The sequence below is a fragment of the Setaria italica genome, chromosome I, assembly GCF_000263155.2.
Source record: "Setaria italica strain Yugu1 chromosome I, Setaria_italica_v2.0, whole genome shotgun sequence".
NCBI lineage: Eukaryota > Viridiplantae > Streptophyta > Magnoliopsida > Poales > Poaceae > Setaria > Setaria italica.
This window is the reverse complement of record NC_028450.1, coordinates 35,873,981-35,898,808: the sequence shown is the minus strand read 5'-3', so window position 1 is coordinate 35,898,808 and position 24,828 is coordinate 35,873,981. Positions and strand designations below refer to the sequence as shown.

General features: G+C 44.2%; 3 protein-coding genes and 1 non-coding gene across 4 annotated transcripts; 1 reads left to right on the top strand and 3 right to left on the bottom strand.

The window, feature by feature from the left end:
• Positions 1-3,521: 3,521 nt before the first annotated feature.
• LOC101757745 (zinc-finger homeodomain protein 7) lies at positions 3,522-5,722 on the top strand. Its single transcript, XM_004953565.4, has one exon. It carries the CDS (start codon positions 4,156-4,158, stop codon positions 5,443-5,445), a length of 1,290 nt encoding a protein of 429 aa, XP_004953622.1. The 5' UTR covers positions 3,522-4,155; the 3' UTR covers positions 5,446-5,722.
• Positions 5,723-7,681: 1,959 nt separating this feature from the next.
• On the bottom strand, positions 7,682-12,323 carry LOC101757344 (ATPase family AAA domain-containing protein 3C). Its single transcript, XM_004953564.2, has 8 exons — positions 11,971-12,323; positions 11,797-11,892; positions 11,148-11,258; positions 10,709-11,018; positions 10,205-10,295; positions 9,756-10,065; positions 9,303-9,451; positions 7,682-8,576 (listed from the first exon to the last, which is right to left on the bottom strand). Exons 1-8 carry the CDS (start codon positions 12,220-12,222, stop codon positions 8,072-8,074), a joined length of 1,824 nt encoding a protein of 607 aa, XP_004953621.1. The 5' UTR covers positions 12,223-12,323; the 3' UTR covers positions 7,682-8,071.
• A 431-nt stretch (positions 12,324-12,754) lies between these two features.
• LOC101756945 (chromatin modification-related protein MEAF6) lies at positions 12,755-15,663 on the bottom strand. The gene is made up of 6 exons (XM_004953563.3): positions 15,400-15,663; positions 13,963-14,063; positions 13,523-13,592; positions 13,372-13,399; positions 13,223-13,277; positions 12,755-13,068 (listed from the first exon to the last, which is right to left on the bottom strand). The coding sequence occupies exons 1-6, from the start codon at positions 15,556-15,558 to the stop codon at positions 12,972-12,974; spliced, it is 510 nt and encodes a 169-aa protein (XP_004953620.1). The 5' UTR covers positions 15,559-15,663; the 3' UTR covers positions 12,755-12,971.
• A 2,668-nt stretch (positions 15,664-18,331) lies between these two features.
• LOC101756532 lies at positions 18,332-23,609 on the bottom strand. Its single transcript, XR_002677596.1, has 2 exons — positions 23,399-23,609; positions 18,332-18,651 (listed from the first exon to the last, which is right to left on the bottom strand). It is a non-coding gene; the product is annotated as an uncharacterized LOC101756532 (transcript).
• Positions 23,610-24,828: the final 1,219 nt, after the last annotated feature.

Sequence of the window (24,828 nt, the reverse complement as noted above, 5' to 3'; positions counted from 1 at the left end):
TAGGATACGTCCTGAAATCATATGGTCACTCTTAGTGCGCGGTGGATCGGCCTTGCTACCTCCAAGTCACGAGGTGAATTTGATCCGCCTCCATAATATACCTTTACTCTCTTGATGTAACTGGATCCCAAGTGTTTTCTTCAGATGTGTGATGTCTTAGCTTGCATCTTCATGAGGACTCAGCCATGAAAATTTGCTGCTGCCTCCCTCCTTATGCGACAAGAGAGGTGCATGCTTTGATCAATACTACTACAACAATACAGAACTTTTTCACACGAGCGGAGAAGGATTGCAATATAGTCAGGTAATAGACCTTTTAATCCCAAATAAACTGATGTCCATGTACAACTTTTCTCCTTCCTGTTATTTGAGGTTCACAAGAAAGGATATATTCAAACGTTACCATGCTTAGTGGGTAGGACACGTAGGAGTACGTCTCAAATCATCCGGGGCGCGCGGGGCTTCACGGGACCAATGGGCCTTGTTGGCCTGCGCCCACAAACAAATCCAAATGAAACAGGTTTCGAAATGAACTACCCGCTCTTACATTTGTATTGACCGGCGCCTTCTAGACTTCTAGTTTTGCTTTGGGTCCAACGACCTCCCATAGCATACCAGCGTGCATGCTTGAAAGTTTGGAATTTTTCTTCTCCCAGAAAAAAAGTTTGGAAGTTTTCTATTTAATCCACATAGGTCACTCCAATTTCAAGCTCCTTGTACACGACCTTATCTGAATAAAGTTCATTTCATATCTTGATCAATTATGGGAAGGGAACGACGAGACGAACAACATGCTCGCTAGCAAAGTCTATACTACAAAAGAACATCCATATGAGTGAACTTAACTAAAAAAACATTTTAGTTCAGTAAAAACCATCTAAGAGATCATGCAAGGCATCATGGGCTTGTAGGAAATGTTTTTCCTCATGCGCATCTCTATATCCATTCTTAAGTTATACTATTCCATAACAAATGCTAAACATAGATGCCCATGTATCTCTTGCAGCAAGTCCCAACCGAATTTAGTACTTTTAGAATTCTAAGAAATTGTATGAACAAAAGAAGAGCCTTCTTCCCAACCATATGAGAACAGTTTGGTATTCATATGTATCCATTCCTACGATGTCATCCATATTGAACGCTGGAGATGGATGTTTGCATGCACGACAACATGTAGGCAAGCAATATTGGCAGTGAGCCCAACCGAACTGGCCTTTTTGACTGCTAATCAATTTCACCTACAAAGCCTTCCCAACCATATCAGAAACGGTTTACATGCATCAGTACCTATGAATGATGCAGTCCATATTGAATGTTGGAGATGGTTAGATGTATGGCAGCATATGCAAGCAAGCATTTTTTTGGCAGTGAGCCCAACTGAATTTTGGACTTCTAGACCCGTAATCAAACTGCACAGGAGATCCAGAAGCCTTTTCCAGCCACATTAGAGCGGTCCTGTTTACATGTATCCGTTCCCATGACGTAGCGTACATTAAACATTGGAGAGAGATCACAGATGTGTGCCATCATGCATGTAGGCAAGCATTGTCTGCAAGTGAGCTAAGCATTGGACTTCCAGTTCCATACATGGATTAAATTGCAACCTAATATTTAAGAAAAGCCTCCACAACCACCTTGGAACAGATTTGGGTTCACATATGTGTGCATGATCCACACTTGTGTGACGCAACCCTAATAACAGATGTTGGAGATGGATGTACCCATCTATTAAATCCTGGGAGTCAGCAGATAACCCCCACCAAGCCACCAATCCTTAGACTAATCCCAGTGCAGGTTTCATAGAGGTTCCATGCACATTAATTAGGGTGCCATGTCAGTATTTTTGATGATGTGGCAGTAAGTTAATGAGGAGAGAGATAAGAGGGGTTTCATCTAGATGAAACCATGTATGCATAGTTACCAACACAGTTTGTGTCTTGCATGTAGTGCATATGAAACTACACTATGAAATTTTGCATTGTAGAGGTAGTTTCAAACATAATTTTATTTTCATGTTGCTTATGTAGCTATCTTGGAAACATCAAAATGAAATTCTCCATTGGGATTAGCCTTAGAGACCAACACATACGCAAGCATCTTAATTTCAGGCAGTTTCATGTATCTAGGGAGATATATGTTTATATCTCTATAGTCTTCAAACGATGCTGGATATAGGTGTATGGCACCCCTTTTTTTCTAGTTATTTAATGTTATTAGAACAGCAGAGATCCTCACAACCACCTCTCAACATCTTTGGCCGCATTTCGATCTACATGTAAATCCATGTTATGTGACACAGTCCCCTAACAAATGCTGGAGACAGAGGCATTGTCATCATGCATGTAAGCACTTGTTGGCAGGAAGACAGCTGTGGTGCACTGCCTGCACCGCATGCATGCCAAATCGCCAATGTGTGACACACTGGCACTAGTACACACACTCACTCGCTTGCCAACTACTATACCTTTTTTCTCTTCTTGGCATCTGAAGAAGAAAAATGATAATAAATGAATAAAAAACGAAAAAAGGAAAGAGATTGTTAGTTTGAGAGAGAGAGAGAGAGAGAGAGAGAGAGAGAGAGAGAGAGGAATTGCATGCAACTCCGAGGGGATGAAATGAAAGTGAAACCGTGAAAGGAAGAGGGAGATAGGAGGCATGACAGGGGGGCATCAATGGTAGTGGCAGACCATGGCACACCAATTAGAGTGGCTTGACGATGGTGTTTGCGAAAGGGACCCAGCGTCCTCAATTCCCAAAGCTGCCCAGCATCTGATGACCGTTCTGCCCCTTGGCGCTGCGTCGGAGTGAAGTGAAACCATTGGTTTTACCGGCGCCGGACAGGTAGACCCCCTAGCTAGTGTCTTCGTGCTATGGGATGGAGGAACGTTAATCTGGGGCACCTAGGTGGATATAGCTTGGATTTTAGGTGCCTCGGCCTGCACGTACGGCACAGAGATGCACTCATGCACTTCATGATTAAAAACATACAGTGAAATTTTTTTCCTATAAAGATATCGTGTACTCCTTACAAGTTACAAGTTGAGAAAATACTACATCACCTTCAGTGTGCAGTTTGTTGTGTTAATGGAGTGCAAAAATGGTTGGTAAATGTATGGTAAAAATAGTGTGCATGGTTATATTTTTTAAAGAAAGAAAGAAAGAAAGAAAGAAAGAAAAACATGTGGTCATATTTTACCATATACTCCAAGTAGAGCAGTACAGAGCAAAGTCCAGAGGCGTGGTAAATGCAGCAGAGGTGTGAGGCAGTAGGAGACACGCATGGATGTACTTGGGAGTCAATGGGGGGTATACCACACAAGCTGCAATTATTGCAGCATGGTAGTAGGTCACTGGCACTGGCACAACTGGAAGCTAAACAGGGGCTGTGCCGAGTGCAATTAAGCAAAACTAAGCTAGGGCAGTGGAGCAAGAGAGAGAGAGAGGATGACAATGGCCATGGAGGAGGAGAGGTGGTGGTGCCAGGGTAGGCCATAGTGCAGGTGTGGGAGGGGGTGAAACATGGCCCTGTCGGTGGGCATGGGCTTCTCCTCCCTTCCTCTCTCCTCTCCTCACCACCTCCAAGTCACTCTCACAGTCTCACCTCTGAGCTGTGGGCCTTGTGGGGGACTGGTAGACGAGACTCCTTCAAACACACATCCAAGCCAAGCCAACAAGCCTTGCCTAGCCACTCTCTCTCCCCTGTCACCTCCTCTTCCCCCTTCCCCTCTCTCCCCTTGCTGCTGTTCTCTTCTTCCTCCTTGGACTGGCCTTGGTCTTGGTCCTTTAAGGGTGCATGCATAGATGGATGATGGATAGATAAGATGGATATGTTTTCTCCTAGCTAGCTCTCTCCCAAGGAGACATTCCCCACTTTGTGCCAAATTGTTATTGTGATTGCTATTGTTAGTGTATTTTTATCACACCCTTTGTAATCTAGCTTAGCCTTACCAAGCAATATAATCCATCTCCATCTTCTCCTTCCCCCTTGAGGCCAACACCATCCCCCTCCCTCCCCTATTTCTTCTCCAAAACCTACAAGTAGAGCACAGCGCCACCAACACAGCCTCACAAAGAAGAAAAAGCTCGGAGGGAAAGAATCATTTCCCTAGCTCACCGAACCCACCGAGTCCCCCACCTAGCTTGGTAGCCGAAGCCATGGAGTACAAGAGATCATCGCATGTGGAGGAGGAGGAAGAGGAGGAGGAGGAGGAGGAGGAGGAAGAAGACGAGGAGGAAGAAGAGGAGGACGAGGACGAGGCCGGAGGCGCCCACCGCTACACCACTGCGGCAGCGGCGCCTGTAGGCGTGCCACAGCACCAGCAGCAGGCGCACGCCCAGGCTCTTGGACTTGGCTCGCACTCGGCGTCGCTGATTGACGCCGCCGCCTTCTCGAGGCCGCTCCTGCCTCCCAACTCCTCTCTGGTGACGCAGCCACAGCTGCCTCCCCCCGGCTTCATGCCGTCCCAGCGCCAGCCGCAGCTCCATCCGAGGAGAGCGGAGAGGGAGAGGGAGAGAGCTGCGGGGGCGCCGCAGCCGCAGCCGCAGCCCCGGCGCCACCAGGAAGGGGCGAGGAATGGTGTTCTCGGCGGCGGCAACGTGGCCCCGCCGGCCTCGACGCTCGCCCTCGCGGCCGGCGCCGGAGCCGTGGAGGCGGCGCAGTGGAGGTACCGGGAGTGCCTGCGGAACCACGCGGCGCGGCTGGGCGCGCACGTGCTCGACGGCTGCTGCGAGTTCATGCCGTCCGCGGGCGACGGGGCTGCCGCGCTGGCCTGCGCCGCCTGCGGCTGCCACCGCAGCTTCCACCGCCGCGAGGCGGTCCCCGGAGGCGTTGCTGCCGCGGTGGCGGCGGCGGTGCCCCCCTCGCCGGCAACCCCCACCGCCGGCGCCAACGCCAACTCCTCCCGGGTCATGCCGCTGCTCCTGGCGCCGCCGCACATGCAGACGCGCCCGCACGTCCCGCCAGTGTCCCCGTCGTCCGCGCCCGCCGCGCTGACCGAGTCCTCGAGCGAGGAGCTGCGCGGGCCCGCGCCCGCGCACCAACCGCCTCCGCCGCCGACGCTCCCGCCCCACGCGCAGCTGGCCGTCGGGGGCTCGGCCTCCGCTCCCCCGGCGCCGAGCAAGAAGCGGTTCCGGACCAAGTTCACGGCGGACCAGAAGGAGCGCATGCGCGAGTTCGCGCACCGCCTCGGGTGGCGCATCCACAAGCCCGACTCCGAGGCTGTCGACGCCTTCTGCGCCCAGGTCGGCGTCTCCCGGCGCGTCCTCAAGGTGTGGATGCACAACAACAAGCACCTCGCCAAGATCCCGCCCTCGCCCCCATCCTCCCAGCCCGCGCTTCCGCCGCCGCCTCACCACCATGACCACCACCCGCCTCCACCTCCCCACCACATCCACCACCACCACCACCACCCGGCGCCGCCGCCGCAGCAGCAGCATGATGCATGAGTGAGTACCGAGTAGCCGCAGAGCAATGCGAGAGGATCAGAGGGTGCCATTAGCTTATTAGCTCATTTCTTTATCCTTCTTCTTCCATTGTAATTTCAGTGACATCCTGGTTGTTAAGAAGTTAACTCATCATGCAGCAGTTAGGAGGCAGTAATATGATTATGTGACCTAATCCCATCTTAGCCATGCTTCGTCGTCCTCATTGCTTTCTTGGATAACCTCAATTAGGCTAGCAACTTAGCATCATGGCTCTTGCATTGACGACCATTGTTACTTCTTTCTTATGCTAATGTTCACTGCATTTTAGGGCTTTCTCTCCCCCTCCCTCCTCTCTCTAGTTCTCTCATACTGTCATACAGAGAGAGATCATGAGAGAGAGTGTGGTGGTGCATGCGCAGCTGTGTTTGGATGTGTGCAGTGTCGTACCAGTGCTGCTGCAAGCCTGCATTTCCATTGCATTGCTTGATGCAACGCTCTCTTGGGGCGTCCCCTCCTTTTGACTTTGCCTTTTGGGCTTGTTGGATTCCTTTTGGCAGGGCAGCTGCTCCAGAGCATTGCGCTGTGCTCTGTGTGCAATGGCATTGCATGCATTGGGGTTTGGTTTTGTTGGGGTTGGGTTTGGTGAGGGGCCCTTTTTGCTGGGAGGGGAATGTACTTAGGCATGGGGCTTTGTCATTTGGTGTGCAAAGTACAATTAGAGGGGTCATTAAAGCAGGGTTCCTGGCTTCTAAGCCCTCCCAGCCCCAGCAGTAGCTTTCTGTCCTCTCTTGAGGGGGGGTGTCCTCTTCTGCTTGCTGGCAGCCTAAACCCCTTTCTTAAGGGCTTTTGCAGCCTTTCTTGAGGGGCAATTTTGCTTGACCTGCTTCTGCTGGCCTCCTGCCAAAGCTTAGTACAGTAGTGCAGTACAGTACTGGCAGTAGAGACTTCATTTTTTGCCCCATCACTCTCTTTGGCCACAAGTGCATCAGTACTGTAGCTGGAGTTGGGGGGGCTTTGGCCAGAAGGCAGGTGTGTGAGCCATGTGAGTGTGGACTGCCCTGTCAGGAACTCAAAAGAGAGAGAAAGAACCCCTGTGTGTCTGTGTGGTAGTATTCGAGTGGAGTGTGTATGCTGGATTCATGGATTATGGGTATGCAGCGGGGTGAATGATGATATGTGAATTGTCGGCAGCTGGAGGCTTGGATCGGAGCCATTCAAACGTGGTTGCGTTTGATGTGGCAAAGGAGAAAGGTGTGTTGTTGCCTTGCTGGTAATGACATCTCATCTCATTCAGTCGTTTTATGTCACCAGCACAGGTACAACTACAGCTACAAAGTGACGGGTCTGTATCCTTGATCGATTCTCAACTCTGAAGCTGGTGTTTTCAGCTGCCAGTACATTGAATCCAAGCACCTTCTAGGCAGCTACAGCCTACAAAGAAAAGAAGATACATCTCTGAAAAATTGTCAAATTTTATAGGCTATAACTGCTAAAGTTTATGCATAGAATTTCAGATAACACAGAGGTAAAGTTTTATGCACTCTTTAGAATTTCAGATAACACTGCTGGGTGCTTGTGATTTTTCATGCTAGCAGTAGCAGCCATGGCGACAAAAACTAGAGGACGCACAAGCACAACTAGCAGCAATAAATAAAGCCCTAAAATCTGCAAGTACCATGTACTTTGCAATAGCTCACCCTTTTTGTGGTTCCAAAAGTGAGATTTTCAGAACAAGTTCTTCCTGATACGCGTGAATGTGAGTGACCATGCTTATTTTTTCGATCGGAGGCTGCATCATTTACACGAAACATCGTTGATCGATCCAGCGGGGACCATAATCTCGTCTCTCACTGCGGTCGCACGCACTGTTCCGTTCGTCACTCCTCTTCGAGTCTTCGTTGTCTGAAAGACCCTTTTCGGTGGAACCAAATCAGTACGGAATAAAATAGAGTGGCGGTCTTTTTTTTTCGCCCTAAAAAAACAACCTACTCCTACTCATTAGAGACTCTTTTGCTCAAGTTCCTGTTCCCTCGGTCCTAATTTTGAATACTTGCAATTTGTTTGTGAGCATGAGCTCTGATGAGCGAAGGAGATGTCTTAGCGACACCAGGATATGAGCCGGTTTCAGTAAAGAGAAGATGCCGGGCATGACCGCTTGAGGCGTGAGGCACGAGGCAGCGCACAGATGAGTAAAAAAAAAAAAACCAACAGCAACCAATCTGCAGAAAACGTGTTGCAGCATTGCAGGAAATCTGACAAATAGAACAATCACCTAAATTATTGGCTCCTTTTTCCCTGGCATAAACAAGCGTAAAGTGCAACCAAGAATGGTTAAATCAATAGGCTCAGGAGACAGTGCAAACCTACTATAATGAGTGAACAACTAATTTCAGTTTGAGCACAGCTCCGGCCTACTTGTGTCCCTCGGACGGACAACTCTTGCTACAAGCAAGCGACCATATGGAACAAAACTGGTGGAAACAGACCCTTCACGTAAATGATTTTTCAGAAATCTCCACCGGAATCCAAAACATCCATTACTACTGAAGTCAGTGGGAGGTGATTGTTCCTCATCTTCATACCTAATCTCTCAAAACTTGAACATCCATATGAAGATCCAAGCTTCCAGGTAAATCTTTCTTGCTGATCAAGGCATACCCTCAGAAGCAAGCTTGATGCGTTGGTGATGCTCAGTCACTTTGTACTCAACAACTTCCGAAAACAACTGGGGATCCAATATACAGTCTGGTCGGCCATAAACAGCAGCTTGCACACTAGCCATCAGCTTTGCAATCTCCCTGCCAGAGAAGCCATTGATCTTCCGTGCAGCTTCCTTCAGCAAATCATCGCTAATGTCCTTCACCTGTATCTTCCTCTGCTGCTTCTTGAACAATGCGCCCAAGGAAGAGCCTTTGCCCTCTTCCTTGAGTATATACTGGTTCAGGTATAACTTGAGCAGTTGGAACCTCTCCTCCTCCCCAGGTAGGGGGAACTCTATGACTTCATCAATACGGTCCGTGATTGCAGCATCAAGGTCACCAGGTCTGTTTGTTGCAAGGACAAGGACAATGTCCCTGGACTGGTCACCGGTTCGAAACAATAATGCATTGAGAGCACTCCGCTGAGCTTCGCTCATATGGATACTGTTCCGCCTAATATATCGGAAAATAAAACAAATGATTAGAGATAAATGGAACTTGTGGAACGCATTTAATACAAAGACATTTACAGTTTTCTTGTGATTATTACATCAATGGGCGCGGATGGCACCAGCTGAAGGGGAAGGGATTCTTTTTTTTTTTCTCGAAAGGAAGGGGGATTTTAGGCAAAGATGAAACCATATACAAGTGATTGCAAACATCTGGTGAGAAAAGACTGACTCATTCTTAGAATAATTCATAATGCCGCAATAGAATAGGGATGAGCCTACATACTAAAATGGTAAGGAACTATGGGTGAGAACATAAAACTGTAGTGCTGCTGCAATACCACATAGTACTGCCATTGTGCATACTCCCTCCGTCAAATTGTAGGTCGCTTTGGTTTTTTTAGATTCATAGATTTTCCTATGCACCTAGATATATATTATGTCTAGATGCATAGCAAAAGCTATGAATCTAGAAAAGCCAAAACGACCTATAATTTGGGACGTAGGGAGTAATAAGTTTCCAAAATGCTGTTGGGTTCAAATTAAGCTCCCTTCGAGCTCAAAAACTGCAGAGTGGTAATAAGTTTTGAAATTATTCTAAGATTCAAAATTAGTTTAACTCAAGATTGATAACAAAGGGAATGTACATATGCTTGAGCTAACCTCGCAACGAGCCATATTAATCAGAACTATAGTTTTGGAATCATTAAGAGTCAAGTTAAAAACTTACTCGCACAAGAACGCATCAGCTTCATCAATGAAAACCAGCATCCCTTTCTTGGACTTCTTAGCCCAGTCAAATATCTGATGGATCTTGGTAACGGCCTCTGATCCTAAGGGCGCAACATCTCCTCCCGTCATCATGGCATAATCCAGGCCCTGTCATGCCAGGAATGTAAGGGTGTGAATGTTAATGGATACTGGATGCCTCTTCAAGCATATATGAACTGACTATCTTAATTACCGAACCTGTGTTCCCACTAGTCCCATTTCAAATAAGATAACAATAATTAAAACACAAAATATACAATTTCCAACAAAAAGAAGTTCCACAAACCACCAACATCACTCTATGTTGTTTATTCATTTTAAACCTTAAAGTGACCAGAAGGAAAAACAGGTAATTTCAGAAGATTAGCTAATTTTTCTACGATGCAAGGAAAAATAGATCCACTGAACTTACAGATTTGCGAGCCATCTCCCTGGCTACTAAAGTTTTGCCAGTTCCAGGAGGTCCGTAGAAAAGCATATTGCGGAATGGTGCACCGTGAGACTTTGTATTTGCAGTAGCTCGTGCAAGATGTTCAATCCTCCGCTTGAGTGAAGGGTGCAGAATGACATTCTCAAAGCCCGCTCCGCTTGACAAAGATGCTGAGCTAGGTTTGAGCAACCTAGACATTGGCAGTGGGAACTTTGGCATTGATGATTCACGGATCAGCGAAGGCTGACCCAAGATTCTATTGATGTAACCCCATGTAACCCTTGCTCCTTCCCTGAAGATTAAAGGAGCAAACAATAAAATTAGAAGTTTGCTTGTGAAAATGGAACAGGTAAAGATAGGATTTGCTAATGATTTGTGTTTATGCACACTGTAAAATGAAATCAATACGATATATCGGTATTGAGGCAAACCTAGTAGTATAAACTCCAGCAGCCAGTGCAGTAACTCCTCCAATACCCATCATTAGTTTACTCCTATCAGTCAACAGCATTCTGAACCCACCTACAAGTCGACATTGGAAAGGTTCATAAACAGTACAAATAAGAAACTACTAAACTACATCATTATTTTATTAATAGAATTTCTTATAAGAAGAATGATGCTGATCCTTGTCTGTAATTCAGCATACCATGACCAAGTATGTTTCCACAAAATACGATGTATTAGTTTTGATGAGACCAAAGTGCATCTTAGCAAATATGAAACTTAATGACAAAGTAAAAGAGAAGAGAGGGGGTCATCTGTAAATGGCAACAGTATTGTTAGGTTGAAAACCATGGACCTATAAAGTATTGAAAAATGACATAAGCAGAAAAGCAAAGGGTTTATCTTTTTGATTGCATGACACATTCTAGCAGAATAAAAAAAATGGTAGATTAACTTCATAATATTGCTAATTGGAAGAGCATTCAAACCTTCAACATGTGAAAAGGTTGTATTTATTGCAGCGAGCCACTTTTCTTTTTCACCCTTCATTTTTTCCACCATCGTTCTCCTTGTAATTTCTTCTAGTTCCCTCGCTTCATGAGCTCGAGCTTCTGCATCTGCTAAAGCTTTAATTCTGTCTGTTTCCTGATCTGCTTTAGCCTTTTCTTTCTCAGTCTGTATCATTTCTTCTAAAATCTTCTGTTCTGTGGCGCGCCTAGCTTCTTCTTTCCTGATGGCAGATGCCTCTTGCATCTTCACAAGTTCGGCATCTTGTCGCCTTTGTACCTCACGCTCCGCCTGTCAAAATAGATGCTTGCTTAAATTGCGTGTAACTCTCATAGCAGCACCAAAAAAACAGATACATATTTAATTATACTATTATAGGAGGTCGATCAATGAAATAAAGAAAAGGAGTCTCTTCAATACCTGCATTCTTTTTCTAGCTAATTCATCCTCATAGCGTAATGATTGCGCTTTTGCTTGTGCTTGTTGTTGCAAATTATTTCTGTAATCTTCAGCATCTTTCTGTTTCCTCTCCTGCAGGTCAGATATCAACAGAGGAATATAAGTACACTGATGGCAACCAACACTACGGAAGTTGAATGCACGCAAACAAAATGAGATGAAAGAAAACCTCTAGCACATAGCCAAAGTTCTTCTACACTTCCTAGTTCCTAATTCTTCATGCTGACCAGTTTTCCATTTATATGTTGTGGAGTTTCAAATATGCTGTTCCTTGCTATTCACAAAGGTTAGCCAGAGTTACAAGTTTTGCACATCCACAGTTTGGATGAAGCTGACAAATTTTCATGTTTTCACATCTCAGTTGTAAAGTCACTATGCTTTACTAATCCCACTTCTAATGGCAACCCCCAGTCTTATGCAATTGATTCCAACTAAGTCATGAATACACACGGTGAAGGGAGGAAGTTTGTCAGTCTGTTAGGTAAATACAATTCAGCAATCGGACGTTTGGGTCGCGTGAGCAACCAATCTGCAGACACAGCCGACGTCCCGCCTACAGCATTGAACATTACTTGCATCAACAAAGGGGGGGAAGGCGTCAGGAACTCACGATGTCCCTCAGCTTCTCGTTGATGGCGTGTTGCACCTTTTCGACCTCCAGCTCCGCGAGGCGCGTCTCCTCCTGCTTCCGCATCAGCTCAAACACCTGCGCCCGACCAAAAGCATAAACGTCGTCAAGAGGGGCAGGCCCCAGTTAGGTAGGGCAATAGCGCGAGCACCTTGCCTGCTTGGCGAGCGGCGAGCTGTTGATCTCCCGCAGCGCGCGGGCCATGCGCTCCAGGGTCTCGGGGTCGCGGCCGAACGCGGTGGCCCCCAAATTGTTCGCGTCGCCCGGATTCGACGGCTCGGAGTGGCGGCGGAAGAGGGAGGCGCCGTCGGCGTAGGCGACGTTGGTGAGGGACGCCACAGCAGCGGCCGCGCCGGCGAGGGCCGGCGCCGCCCTCCCCAGCGAGCGCAGGCGGAGGCGGCGCAGCATGACGAGGGAGGCGTAGGGACCCAGGGTTTTTCGAGGGGTTTTTTTGGCAGTGCGGCGACTGGAGGAAGAGGCGCGACGAGAGGAGAGGAGACCGCGGAGAAAGAAAGGGGACTAGGGGAGTTGCGCCGTGGTAGGGTGGCTAAATCCTCTCCCTCCGCTTTCTTTCTTCTTTTCCAAGGGACGCTTTTCCTATAATCCGGCTTGGAATTGATTTCAGCCCATTTGGGCCTGCAGACAAGATTCTGTTCATCAGGCCCATTTGGGCCTCGCTTGGCACGCCTAAAAATGTTAGGCCTTGCTACGAGTCCTTTGGGTTGCGCAAGGCTCAATTGTCATCTTAGGCCTAAAAAACAAGCTAGATAGAACACTTAAATCCAGAACATGTTACTAAAATCCAGAACGCGTAGTGGGTGCTCCGGTAAAGGACTTCTTTGTATTTTCTTTTTTACTCAGGGGTACCCAGTCAAGGGGCTGGATGTAATAGCCTTGTATCAATAAAATCCAACCCTTTCTCAAAAAAAAAAAAAAAAACTGAGACAGAGCAAAGTTTGCTTGAATATTTTCACAATCTGGTTAACTTTCTGCTGACCTATGTTACAAACGGGGAAGATGGGGAGGCAAAGACGCAAACAAGCAAAACAACCGAGCTGGGGCTGCAAGAGGAGGGAGGGAGTACAGTACATAAAGAATCATGTGCAGCTAGACGCTAAAATGAAGTTAATTCGCTACAGTAGGCCTACAACATGGAGTTAGTAGTCATCTTCGTCGTCCAGGTCTGGATCATTGGACGGCCGTAGTCTCTTGCCATCTCGTCCACCTGGGCGCCCTCCCTTCTTCGGTTTGCCTCTGTTCCGAAAACACAAGGAATCAGGTCTAGGCACTTCTGCCACAGAAACTTCCAACACCATGAGCAAAAGTTCATTTTGCAACAGGTAAGACAATCTTATTAACTCAGTCTCTCCGATGACTAAAGAGTTTTGAAATTGTATCTGAAACTTACTGCCCATTTGCAGGGGTTCCACCCTTAGAACGTCCTGGTCCATATTCTCTTCCATCTAAAAGGTTGATACAAGTATTGAAAATCAGTATGTGTTCAATTAGCTGCTGTGGATTTAAATTCAACCAAAACGGGGGCCAAAGAAAGCTTACCATCTCGTCCAGTCAAATGTTCATCAACCTATATGCAACGGAAATGAAAGGGAATCAGAATTAGCAAACTCCAAAATGCAAAAGCAATAGGGCAAAAATAACACTTTGAAAGCATGTGCTGTTCAGCAACATTGAGCACTACTATCTGTACCGCTGGAGAAGTAACTGATGACAAAGAGAATAGCCTCTCGTCAGCCTGAAATTTCCGGGAGCGCTTGAGGCTGAAATCAGACAGAAGCCATCATGAATGATTCTATGTGATCTGTATTACATGGATTGCTTATTCTGCACTAGCATAAAACATTTTTTTTCTGGGTAAACCACATGCTGTACAACTTGCACCAAGATTTTCAACCAATAGCTAGATTATACATGACCCATGCTGATCTAGACAATTCTGAGGTCAGGTTGCAATCAGTATAGTTAATGCTATCGAAGAACAGAGACATTGAAATATTATGAGAATTTAGTTCAGAAAAACAATACTGTACACAAAGAGTACTATATCCCAAAATATGATACAGATCTCCAAATATTGAAGACCGCATCAGTTTATTCAAGAACCAAATAATGAAAACTTAGGTGTCTTACTTGGAAGTGTTTTTTGAGGATGACAAAAATGATTCGAAACCCTTCAGCACACTTCCAAATTGATTAGACTCTTGCAGGTAGGTGGTCTCCATATCATAAACCTGGGAGCGTATTGACATTAACATTAGTTCAACAAATTTCTTCTAAAATCATAACAGTAAGAACTTTAAATTGCTCTGGTTGCTTGTATATTTGATCATGCCTAAGGAATTAATGATGTTTTTTTTCAGTATCACTAAAGATAATTGCTCATCTAGGTATTACTCATCTAATAAACAAAAGCACATATCAACAGCAAATGTTTACAGATATTTCAACATCGTTAGGTGCTCCTCTGGTATATAGATTTACCTTCAAGTCAACTTACTCAATGCAGGTGATACTACAGATCTTGTGCTGTCCCTAGGAGCCCAAGACAGAGGGTTAACAGCCACTTTTTATTTTAAGAAAAATGGATCAGTCACAAGTACTGCTAAGAATTGTGCTTCTTTAGCTGTATTGAGGCTCCAAACAAGAGCAATATGCATCACTCCCTTTTATGAACAGGAAACACTAACCTTTCTACGTGTTCAAGAAAAAGAAACATTAGCCTTTCTGTAACTGTCGTTCAGCTGATTTAATCATTTTGGACGAAAATATAAGACTCACTACTGAAGTAATTTTCAGTATTCTGGAACACTTACCAGAATCCTGTGAGAAATCATATTAGAATACAGCATGAAACGTTCTTATGGTCATCATATAAAGTGGAATGTTGCATTTATTATGACTGGTTTCTGAAAACAGAGTATAACTGCAACTTTGTAGTTTGATAATCAACAAAGCCAGTTTCTTTTAAGTTTTAACATCAAGTGTTTCATATCACTTTAACTTAAACCTGTAAATGAAGCATATTACGAAAGGAGCCCTTAGGAAAGAAGGCATTGTTAGGTGCATCAGCAAAATTTGGCTCAATTATCTAGATCCTTTGATTTAATCCAATCATAAACCTCATTTGTTGCATCAGTGGGTTACCCGAATTTGAAGTCATAATTCTTTTCCATTCTCTCCAATAGATACCTCTATTCTTAAGATCGAATGCCACAATGGCCCTGTTCAATAACACAAGGGGTTCAGTGTACCCGTTCTTTTTTTCCCGGTTAAGATTTGTATTGTTATTGAGGCAACAGGAGCGCATTTAGGACAAATTCAGGTTGCCACATACATCTGCAAGTCGAATTCTACAATTTTGCAGCGTCTCAAATCACAATGTCAACAACCAATTTTCCTGGGGTGGGGGGTTTCACATCTTGGGGAACGGCGAGTCCCGTGAGGGCCACCAAAGAGAGATCGCGTCATTGGAACAGCATCCGCCTCCGCCGACACAAACCCTAGCCCGAAGGGGGGGGGGGGGGGGGGGTGACCTAGAGAAACAGCGGGAGGTGGAGAAGACCTAACCTGGCGCTCGATGGAGCGGAGCTCCTCCTGGAGCTTGGCGCGCTTGCTCATGAGCACCGAGAGCATCGCCGTGGGGTTGGGTGCCGGCTGCGCCGGTGAGGGCGCCGACCCAGAGGCGGCCTTGTGCGCGCCGCTCCCTCCTCCGCCTCCCGAATCCATGGCCGCCGTTTCTAGGGTTTGAGTTCGCGTCCGCCTGTCCGGGGGTGTCGGGTTTCGGCTCAGAGGTTGTACAGTTGCAGGCGGGTCGCTGCCAATCCACCACGTCGCCCGCGAATCCTCAAGTGAGACCTTTTTTTCAAAAGAAAATTGTTTTAGTCTCCCAACCCGGTGATGGGCTAAGTTTAATGAACAATTTGCTTGGAAATGTTAGAGGAAATTTCTTATTTGACACTAAAAATAACTTAATTCCTTTTTTGTTTTGAAAAAATTTCTATCCCTTATATGACACCGTCACACCGAGTTCTAACTTTCATTCCTTATTTGGTATTTTTGAAACTTTTGTTAGTTAAGTTGGATAAAATGACTATCAAATCACCTCCAAAATTTATTAATCCTTTTATGGTCATTTAACAAATGAAGATGAACCCATGTCGCTTAAAACCGCATATGTACCTATGAGTTTTCAAATTAAAATTCATACAATTATACTACTTTTGAAGCATATTTTAATTTATATGACACTAAAATACTTTCCAAAAATTATGGGAAAACAACTAATATTCCGTAGATGAGATATAGTCACTTATAAAATTATTTTCCATCATAGGTTACATAGAAAATTATGAGGTTCTTCTAATATTTTTCAAACTTTTCGTTCTTCATAATTATTTGTGTAAATTATGCTAGAAAATAATTTAATAAGTTATTGCATTTGATGTGAGAAATATTAGTTATTTTTCTATAATTTTTTAGAACTATTTTGGTGCCTTTAAAATTTAGATAATTTGTAAAAGTAGTCTAATTTGGTGAATTTTAATTTTAAAATCATAAAGGTACACGTGTGTTTTTTAGAACATGGGGTTCATCTTCATTTTATCACTACAAAAAGTTTCATGAATTTTGGAGGTGATTTGATGGTCATTTTGTCCAACTTACTAACAACAATGATGAAAATATCAAATAAGAATAAAAGTTAGAACTCGATGTCATATAAGGACAAGAAAAATTTTCAGGACTTAGGAAGGAATTAAATCATCTTCTAGTATCAAATAAGGAATTTCCTCGAAATGTTATGGCTAAAATGAAGTTTAGGGGGAGCATGTCCTTTATGTTAATTTCGTTTCTTTTAAGTCTCGAACTTTGAGTAAAATGATAAGTGAAAAGTCAGAGGACATTTGTATAATCTATCTGTCCTTAAGTGATTAAATCAGCATCATGGCTTTGGTTTGGTTATTGTTCAGAGGCCATAGCGCAAATTTTTTACAGTAATTAGTTTTCTTTGGAAGATTTAACAATCCTGAGCTGATACTATCATTTTACTCGACAATAGTAAAGTCATAGTTGTAAATTAATTAAATAAAACGAGTATAAAGTAGGTGAACAACATAAGAGTCTATGTTACGGTGACTTATATAATTTGCTATTTTTCTCTAGGAAGATAGTTTCTTGAGTAAGCTATACGTTAATGCGTTGCCCTATTATATATTGCCTGGACACCCATGCTACACACTTCATTTCTTCATCTCCTCATCTTCCCTAACGTGTAACACAACACCCTCATGACCTTCTCTAACTTTGAGTCATTGACGTGTGAGCCCCATCGCATTTGAGCTCACATGTCCATGACTCAAGAGTAGGCGATGTAAAGTTAGAGTACCTCCTACTATTTCTAGTGGTAAATGGTCTGCCCCCGCCTCTGTCTCGCCTTCCTCATCTTTGACAAGCTCTTCTCACCTTTTTCACCCCTTGATATCACCAATTCACCACCCCTACCCGGCTACCCAACGATGAACCTTCATCTAAGCCCGCAGCTACCCGATCCCAATAGGGTGAGGTCACCAATGTCTACGAGTATTCCTCCAAATTTTTGCATGGAGTTTGCACCTCATCTCATCTCGCACCGTGAGCTGGCAGTCGGCAAGATACAATACAACCAACATATCCAACAATCACAAGTTGAGCCTAGTCGGCCACACTTGAGCAACATAAACAGAAAACGCTGCCTAACTCAAGTTCACTAGAAATTCATGTTCAGGATAACACATTCCTTTCATCAATCATGGATGCAACCACTGTTTCGCTGAATACGCCAATGTACTCCACTACTACTCCCTATTCAGGTTTCGGTCTTCGAAGACCAAGCGGATACGTTGAACCATCGTCACAACACAGAGTTTCCTTTTATTTGCGATCTTAGCCGCCGGTCCGACCACCTCGCGATAGATCTCTCATTCCAGTGCTCTGGGCCACTTTCCAATGATCTCAACCTGATCGGCAGCGACATGCCAACCGTTCTGGAGAGGTCAAATGCAAATCTTTTTTTCCTTGCCCTTTCTTTTCTTCCTTTTCCTCTTCTTCTTTTTTTTTTGGCAATTCTGGTGGTGATCATTGAGCTGCTCGTTCTCGGTAGCCTCTACTCTGCCATTTTCTGGTCTTGCTCCGTATCATGAAAAGGGATATGGATAAATGAAACTTTGATCAAGGTTTGGCGCATCTCCGGTGGCGCGTAGCTAGCGACGGATCATGTGGGTCTTTGTTGCCGGGTGCTCAGGGGCCAGCCTGCACAGTTCATAGCCTGGTCACTTACCTTTCTGCGGATCGCCTAGTCACTTGTCCAAGATGACCAGTTTCTCCTTATCATTCAGCTGTTGAGGCATGAGTTTGGAATCAGGCCAGAGCCTGTCTGCATTATCACATCACCCCTGCTCTACAGAATCAGCAAATAATTCAACACAAAAAACATGATTGGAAGTTTGGGACAGACGGCAATGAGTACACACAAGGAAGGAAAAACAGATTTATTATCACCATTGCATAGCACACCACTGTCAGGTAGCAGGATACAGCATAACAGCCATAACTATGCTATTACTATTGTGTATACTGGTCTACTATCGCCAGCTGTGTCTTTTACACCAAATCTCAAAGGTGATATTTGTACACACATAAACTTGGATGGAAGCCACGACATAGCATAGGTAACATCTTTTGGAAAGCGTCGATCTTCTTTTTTTCGCGGGACAGATTGCCGCTTCACGATCTAGGGATAAGCTCTTCCAAGACCACATTCACTGCGGTTTGAGGTACCTCATCCTGAAACAAGAAGCCAAACAATGTGTCACCGTTATCCTTGGCCGAGTATTGGAAAGACGGGAAAGCTAAATTTGGTATGCATCCTCATGCAATACAACCAAAACGAACCCCACTATTGAAAGAGATTTATACAGGTCAGAAAGGCGAAAAACTTTAAGGCGGTGGGGTTCTGTACTGCTTTAATTGAAACATTTTAGGAAAATATGAACATGGTATGGGGCCACTACTACACAAGGTGTCATAGGCATGGGGCCTAGAATGCAAAAGCTAATTCCAGAAAAGGACACCTCAGATTGGCGCTCTAAACTTAGGCCTATTTGTTTCACAGAGAAACATGATTTGGGTGCTCTACTCTTAGGAGCTTGTATTATGTAGTTAGCCATTTTCTCATTTTAGCCAAGCGAGCTTTTTCGTCCTATCTACAGTTGCACAGAATAAAACCACTGTTTGAGTCCTCCCTTTCGTTTTTGATTAATTCTTTTGTAATCTTTACTTCTGATTTTCTGGTCTAAATAGGCGCTGTACATTAGTTTCACCAAATGTTTTTGCTCAGAAAAGCTTGTCTGTCCTACTACAAGCACTTAGGTGATCAGGTAATATATATGATCAGTAGCTGCATAGGAGTACTGGAGTCTATGACTATTCAATATTTCCCAAGATGACAAATCTTTAACCTGAAACTAAATTGGATCAGATAGTAGCTCTAATTATCCACTTCAAATGAATGGTACTGTGAGACAGGATCTGCTGTGCTCATCAATATAGTGTATTCTACATTTAATCAAATTTGTAGTTGCCATACAAAGCAGACGATTGACAGATAAATCATGGAGAGATAGTGATTTCTAATTGACATGAAGAACGAGCATAAAATTGATGAGCACAACAGAGCGAGCATAAAATTTCATCACAAGTTGGAAGGAATCGTTATAAACAATACCTGCATCCTAAATCAGGCATTATGCTAAAATGAAACCCTACGACCACAATATAGATATAATTCCATAAAAATGGGGTAACCTGCAGATTCTCATTTTTCCATGAATGTTTGATTAAAAAATGAGCAAACCAACCACATAAATAAACATTAAGAAATTAATTAATGCAGATAAATCTTAAGAACCATGGATTTACTTACCTTTTGGAAAACATATGATAAGGATAGTCAAGAAGGAACAAGGTAGAAAAGGTATGTCGCAGATTAGAGTGAGAAAGAAATCTAGGTGGGCAGTGGAACAGATAAAGTAAAGGAATAGATCAAACTAACAACAGCTTCAAACTCAAGTGGCTGCATGCAGAAAATAAAACCAACACTGTTGCACATATGTGACAAGACTTGCGTGATAAACATCATAACAAGGGGATGTACAATGTCATGATGCACGGCTAGAGCAGTAATGGAGAGAGCAATGGGTTACTCACTACCTCTTGTCATCATTGTTCTTGCCCCAAGAATTGCCATTGCTGCTGCTACCACCAGAGCTGCTGTGGTTGGATCCTTGACGGCCTTTTGTAGATTCCATGTGCTGCAAGTCCTTCTCCAGCTTGATGTAGTGCCTCTTCACTTCCTCAGCTGACTTTCCACAGCCAACTGCCCGTGCAATATTCTGCCAGCGGTCTGGTGTGTCCTCGTCATATATTGCCAGCGCATCCTCGAACAGCTTGTTCTGATATTCTGTCCAGGATGAACTCATTATTTTCCTCCCTCTTGTTCTCTTTGCTCAGCAAGAGAAGACACTTAAAGAGAGATGACGGGGCAAGTAATGGCCAAAGCTTGTTGCTGCTTGTGTCTGTGTGCATCGGAGAGTGAGGGCAACGGTGCTCTTTATATAGCAGGAGCATCGAATAATACCCAGTAATGGGGAGATGGATTCTGCTAACAGTAAGGAACAAGTTGACAATAGGAGAAAGCCATATGAAAAAGAGCAAGAGGTGACATCGTTCCATTAACTCCTCGCATATTAGAAGCTGTAGGGAGGAACCACCAGCACCTCAGGTTTGCTGGGGCAGACGACGGACTTTTTCATTTGTTCTCTTTGCGTCAGATCTTCATAGAGATTCTCTTGCGCAATCCATAAGTGGTGGGTCAATCTTCACTATTACCTTCAGTTCTCATTTTTGCATCTTGACCAGATTTTTTACAGATGCTACCAAATTTAGTAGGACTTGATAGAAATTAAATATATGCCTATATACCATATCCTTAATTCGGGAAAAGGGGCTTTTATTGGATCAGAAAGGATAGAGTCAATTATCTCTTCTCCGTCCATATTATTATTCAAAGCATTTAAAAAATCCAATGGACAGGAAAAGGTTATGAAAAAAATGGATATATCATTCTGTGGTCAACAAACGATTTGGCCCCAAGAAAATCAGTATCCATCTGCATTATCAGTCCCAATTGAGTGTAATGGTGACAAACTGGACATTTTTATCCAGACATTCATCAACAGACAGAACTTTATCGAGAAATGGTCCCTAAGAGAACATGAAAATCTAGAATTTCAGCCTTCTAGGAGATCTAAACAACACCATCTTTCAGATAAATCTTGATACAATTTTAGAATTTATCACATGTCATGATTTTTGAAATGGTTAAACCATTCTAATCTCTTCAAAAAGTTCACTGTGGTAATGTTTATTCTGTTAAGTTGAGCACAATGTTTGGTTGAACTTCTATACAGACTACAGTGAAGCTACCTTGTTGCTTGGTTCTTCATCATATTATGTAGAATAACTCTCTGAAACCAACACCATTCCAGAATTTGTATCTCAGCAAAATGATTAATGAATGTTTCTGGCTTAAACTTTTCCTCGAATTGCTGTGAGTATCAAACCAAATACAAAGAGGCCGCATGGCAGTAAGATCAAATCTAGCCACTTACAACTAAAATTCAAACGGAAAGCAAATAAGACACAATAGGGCTATTTGTGTTATCTGTATAGAAATTGATGTATCTTTATTAATACCAGTAGGAACATGATTCTTCTCTCAGTTCTCTATATTCCTATATACTGAAACGACACTAAGAAAAAGATGCCTCAATAATGCAATTAGCATTTAAAAAGTAACAATTCTTTGTAGGAATCATAGAAGCATCTGTTTGTCATGTCCCCACTTTGGAAGAGAAACTTGTGTATTTCTCCACATTGATCCTCATGATTTTTCAATTAAAAACATAGTGCTATCAAATATACATCTTTGCAAGCATACACACATTTGACTGGGAACACATCTGGAACTTTTGAAAGGAGATCTGTGAGGAATAAAATGGCTATCTAGTTATCATAACAGTAAAGAGTTCGTGCCTAGATTTGCCCCTGAATGTACGGAATGCTAGTGCTGCTTTACATCAGTCACATCAGAACAATACTAAAGGGGATCTCCCATGCGATGCTTTGAGTTCTAGTTGATTTGACTTTTGAGGTACAGATAGCCAGTGTTAGGCGCTGGGAGGGGGGCCCACGCCCACCATGAAAGTTGTAGGATTCTCAACCAACTTGAATTTAGTTTTACAAATAGAGTGATTAGGCCAAATTTGATTCACATATTCATTTGACTCTTTATTATATCATACCTCTAACAGGATGAATTATGGCACTGGATTTCCTTATTTCAATGTCAAAATCATGGCAGCACACTGCTCCCCGAATCTATGTATCTAAATCAAGTTTTGTTTTAACTGAAAATACAAGATTCAACGCACCATAATCCCGGACATAGTATGCATGAAAACCCAATATAAAAGATGAAAGCAGACAGTCAAAACCTCTGGCCAAACACATTTGACCCAAAAGGCAGCAGCGCTGCAGCTTACAAGGTTTAACCTAAGAACTTAAACAAGCCATGCAAAGAGAAGGATTTGTAGGAGGATCTTAAGGAAGAACAGTATGTGCTCATTTCCTGATATTCTGATACTCTCCAAAAGAATGAAGAGATAGATTCCTCTGGCTAAGTAAGTAATTCTCTGGGAATAAGCATGGAATGGTGTGATGGTGATGTCATAATAATAGAAGAATCATCAAATGTTGCATCTGAGAGATTGGATTCTCAACGCGAATGTGCACTTTCTGAAAGGCAGGGAACCTCACAGGAAAAAGAAAGTTGATGAGAGGTCTGTGGCCTAGGAGCTAAAGAAGGATGCCCGGATAAGATATGATAAAAACCACTGTGAGAGGAGGAGGTGACTAAGTAATAATAGATAGAAAAAGAATAAGATCCAGTTGATGTTCAGAGCCTGACGTTCTTCTGCTTACAGAATACAAGTGGCCCCAACTTTTGTAGACAGGAAATCGGCACATGGCTTGGACAACGACAGCATATACACAGGTAGAGGAAATCGTGAATCGAGCTGTTTGTGAAATTTATTCAGAAAGCACTATTATAGTCTTATTTACTCAAGAGGTGACTTGACCTGATAATCATCTCGTCTCAAAAACACTTGATTCAGAAAAACGAAGGGCTTCGATCATCACCATACATGGTCACATTGGGAAATGTTACGTCAGGGCATACGAAGCCCCCCTAGTGATTCCCGTGATGTAACACCACATCACTAACGCAGGCATTCCTGCTAAACATCAGAACGGTTAGTTGAATATGTGGCGAGCTCATGGAGGTCGGGATGCCATCGCCGCACCCAGCGCGGCAGCGCCTCGGGGAGGCATTCGCGCAAACACCTGGCCTACGCGCGTGCGCGTACGCGTACGCGTACGAGTACGCTCACCTCACACTCAAAGCAGTTACCTTGAGCGACTGAAGGAGATCCACGCCGCGCGGCCGCCCTGTGGAGATCGCTGGGTGGGTGTGGAGCGCCGCACCGCGCATCAGAGTGGACACGGGACACTGGAGAGCCAGGCAGCATCTCTGGCCCCCGGAGGACGGAGCGGCGGAGGCGCGGGTGGAGCGGAGTTCCATGGTTGGTCCGTGAGGTGATGGGCCCTCAATCATTTCCACGCTCATGACTCATCACTTTGCGCGCACGGGGCTCTTCTTCTTTGGCAACACACACATCTCATCCAGCCCAACTGACAATCGAATGGCCCACACGCGCGCGGTGCGGGACTGTGGGCCGCTGATGAAGCATCCCAGGCCCAGGCTACGGTGCGAAGCACAAAGCCAGTATCCTGTGTTGTGATGAATTACCATGGCCCAGCCCATTTACCAAGCTCAGTAGCTCACCAATCACCATGGCCGATTTTTTTTTTTACAAATGAAAGAAAGAGAAGCTCATCATGGCCGATTGGTCGAAGGTTCCCTCCCTACGTGGCTACCTCCGACTTCGACGATGATCGGCGTCCCAGCTGCCAAGAAACAAACTTGCCTTGGAATTTGGAACGACCCTACTAGTGTCCGGACGGTTGATGGAAATTTTTCATCAGATACTCCAACGAAATATTAAAAATTAACTAGTGAAACATTAGCAGTTACCGTTTGCAACATGAAAAATAATGTGTAAAAAATAACTATATGGTTCAACTCTGGGATAGAAAATGAAACATGCAGAAGCAATAATTACAATATTAATATTTAACTATTGCAACGTACGTCGGAGCGTTTGTTCCTAACGTTAACACTGTAGCATTACCGAATTTGGAAAGACCGAGTACATGAGGTGGACTCGAGCAAACGTCGGTGCTGCACTGGACGCGCCTGGCCGGTGCATGAGTGCATCCAGCACACAGCCACCGAGCAGTTCCCCAGGGAGCGCTTGCCATGCGTCATGGCCGCGTTCGCCGTGAGTCCTCTGTTGGCTGGTTCGCCCTCCTCGCACTGAAACGTTTCAGGCGTTGACGTTGCGATTACGTGACCCCATAATGTTCATGTTAGTCATATGCTAGACTGAATCTGGTAAGCCACTCATAGTTTCCATCTATCAAAGTTAGTGAATAATGGAGATTGCAGCCCAAAGAATGAAAATAAACTCTTACTATCATTTTTTTTTTTGCTCCAAGGACTCTAGCTGACAAGCAAAATTACTCTCCAGTTTTCCTAAAATGTCATGGCCCTTGAAATTCATGACAAGTTGTAATCTGGATATCTAAAAGCATTACAGTGAACTAACTACACTCTTTTTTAGTAATGAAAATGAAGCCTTCTTTTACCTTGGCATGCATAATATATTATGTTCATCTATAATGTCCTTTTCTTCCTAGCATTAGCTGTTGTGTTCAGAA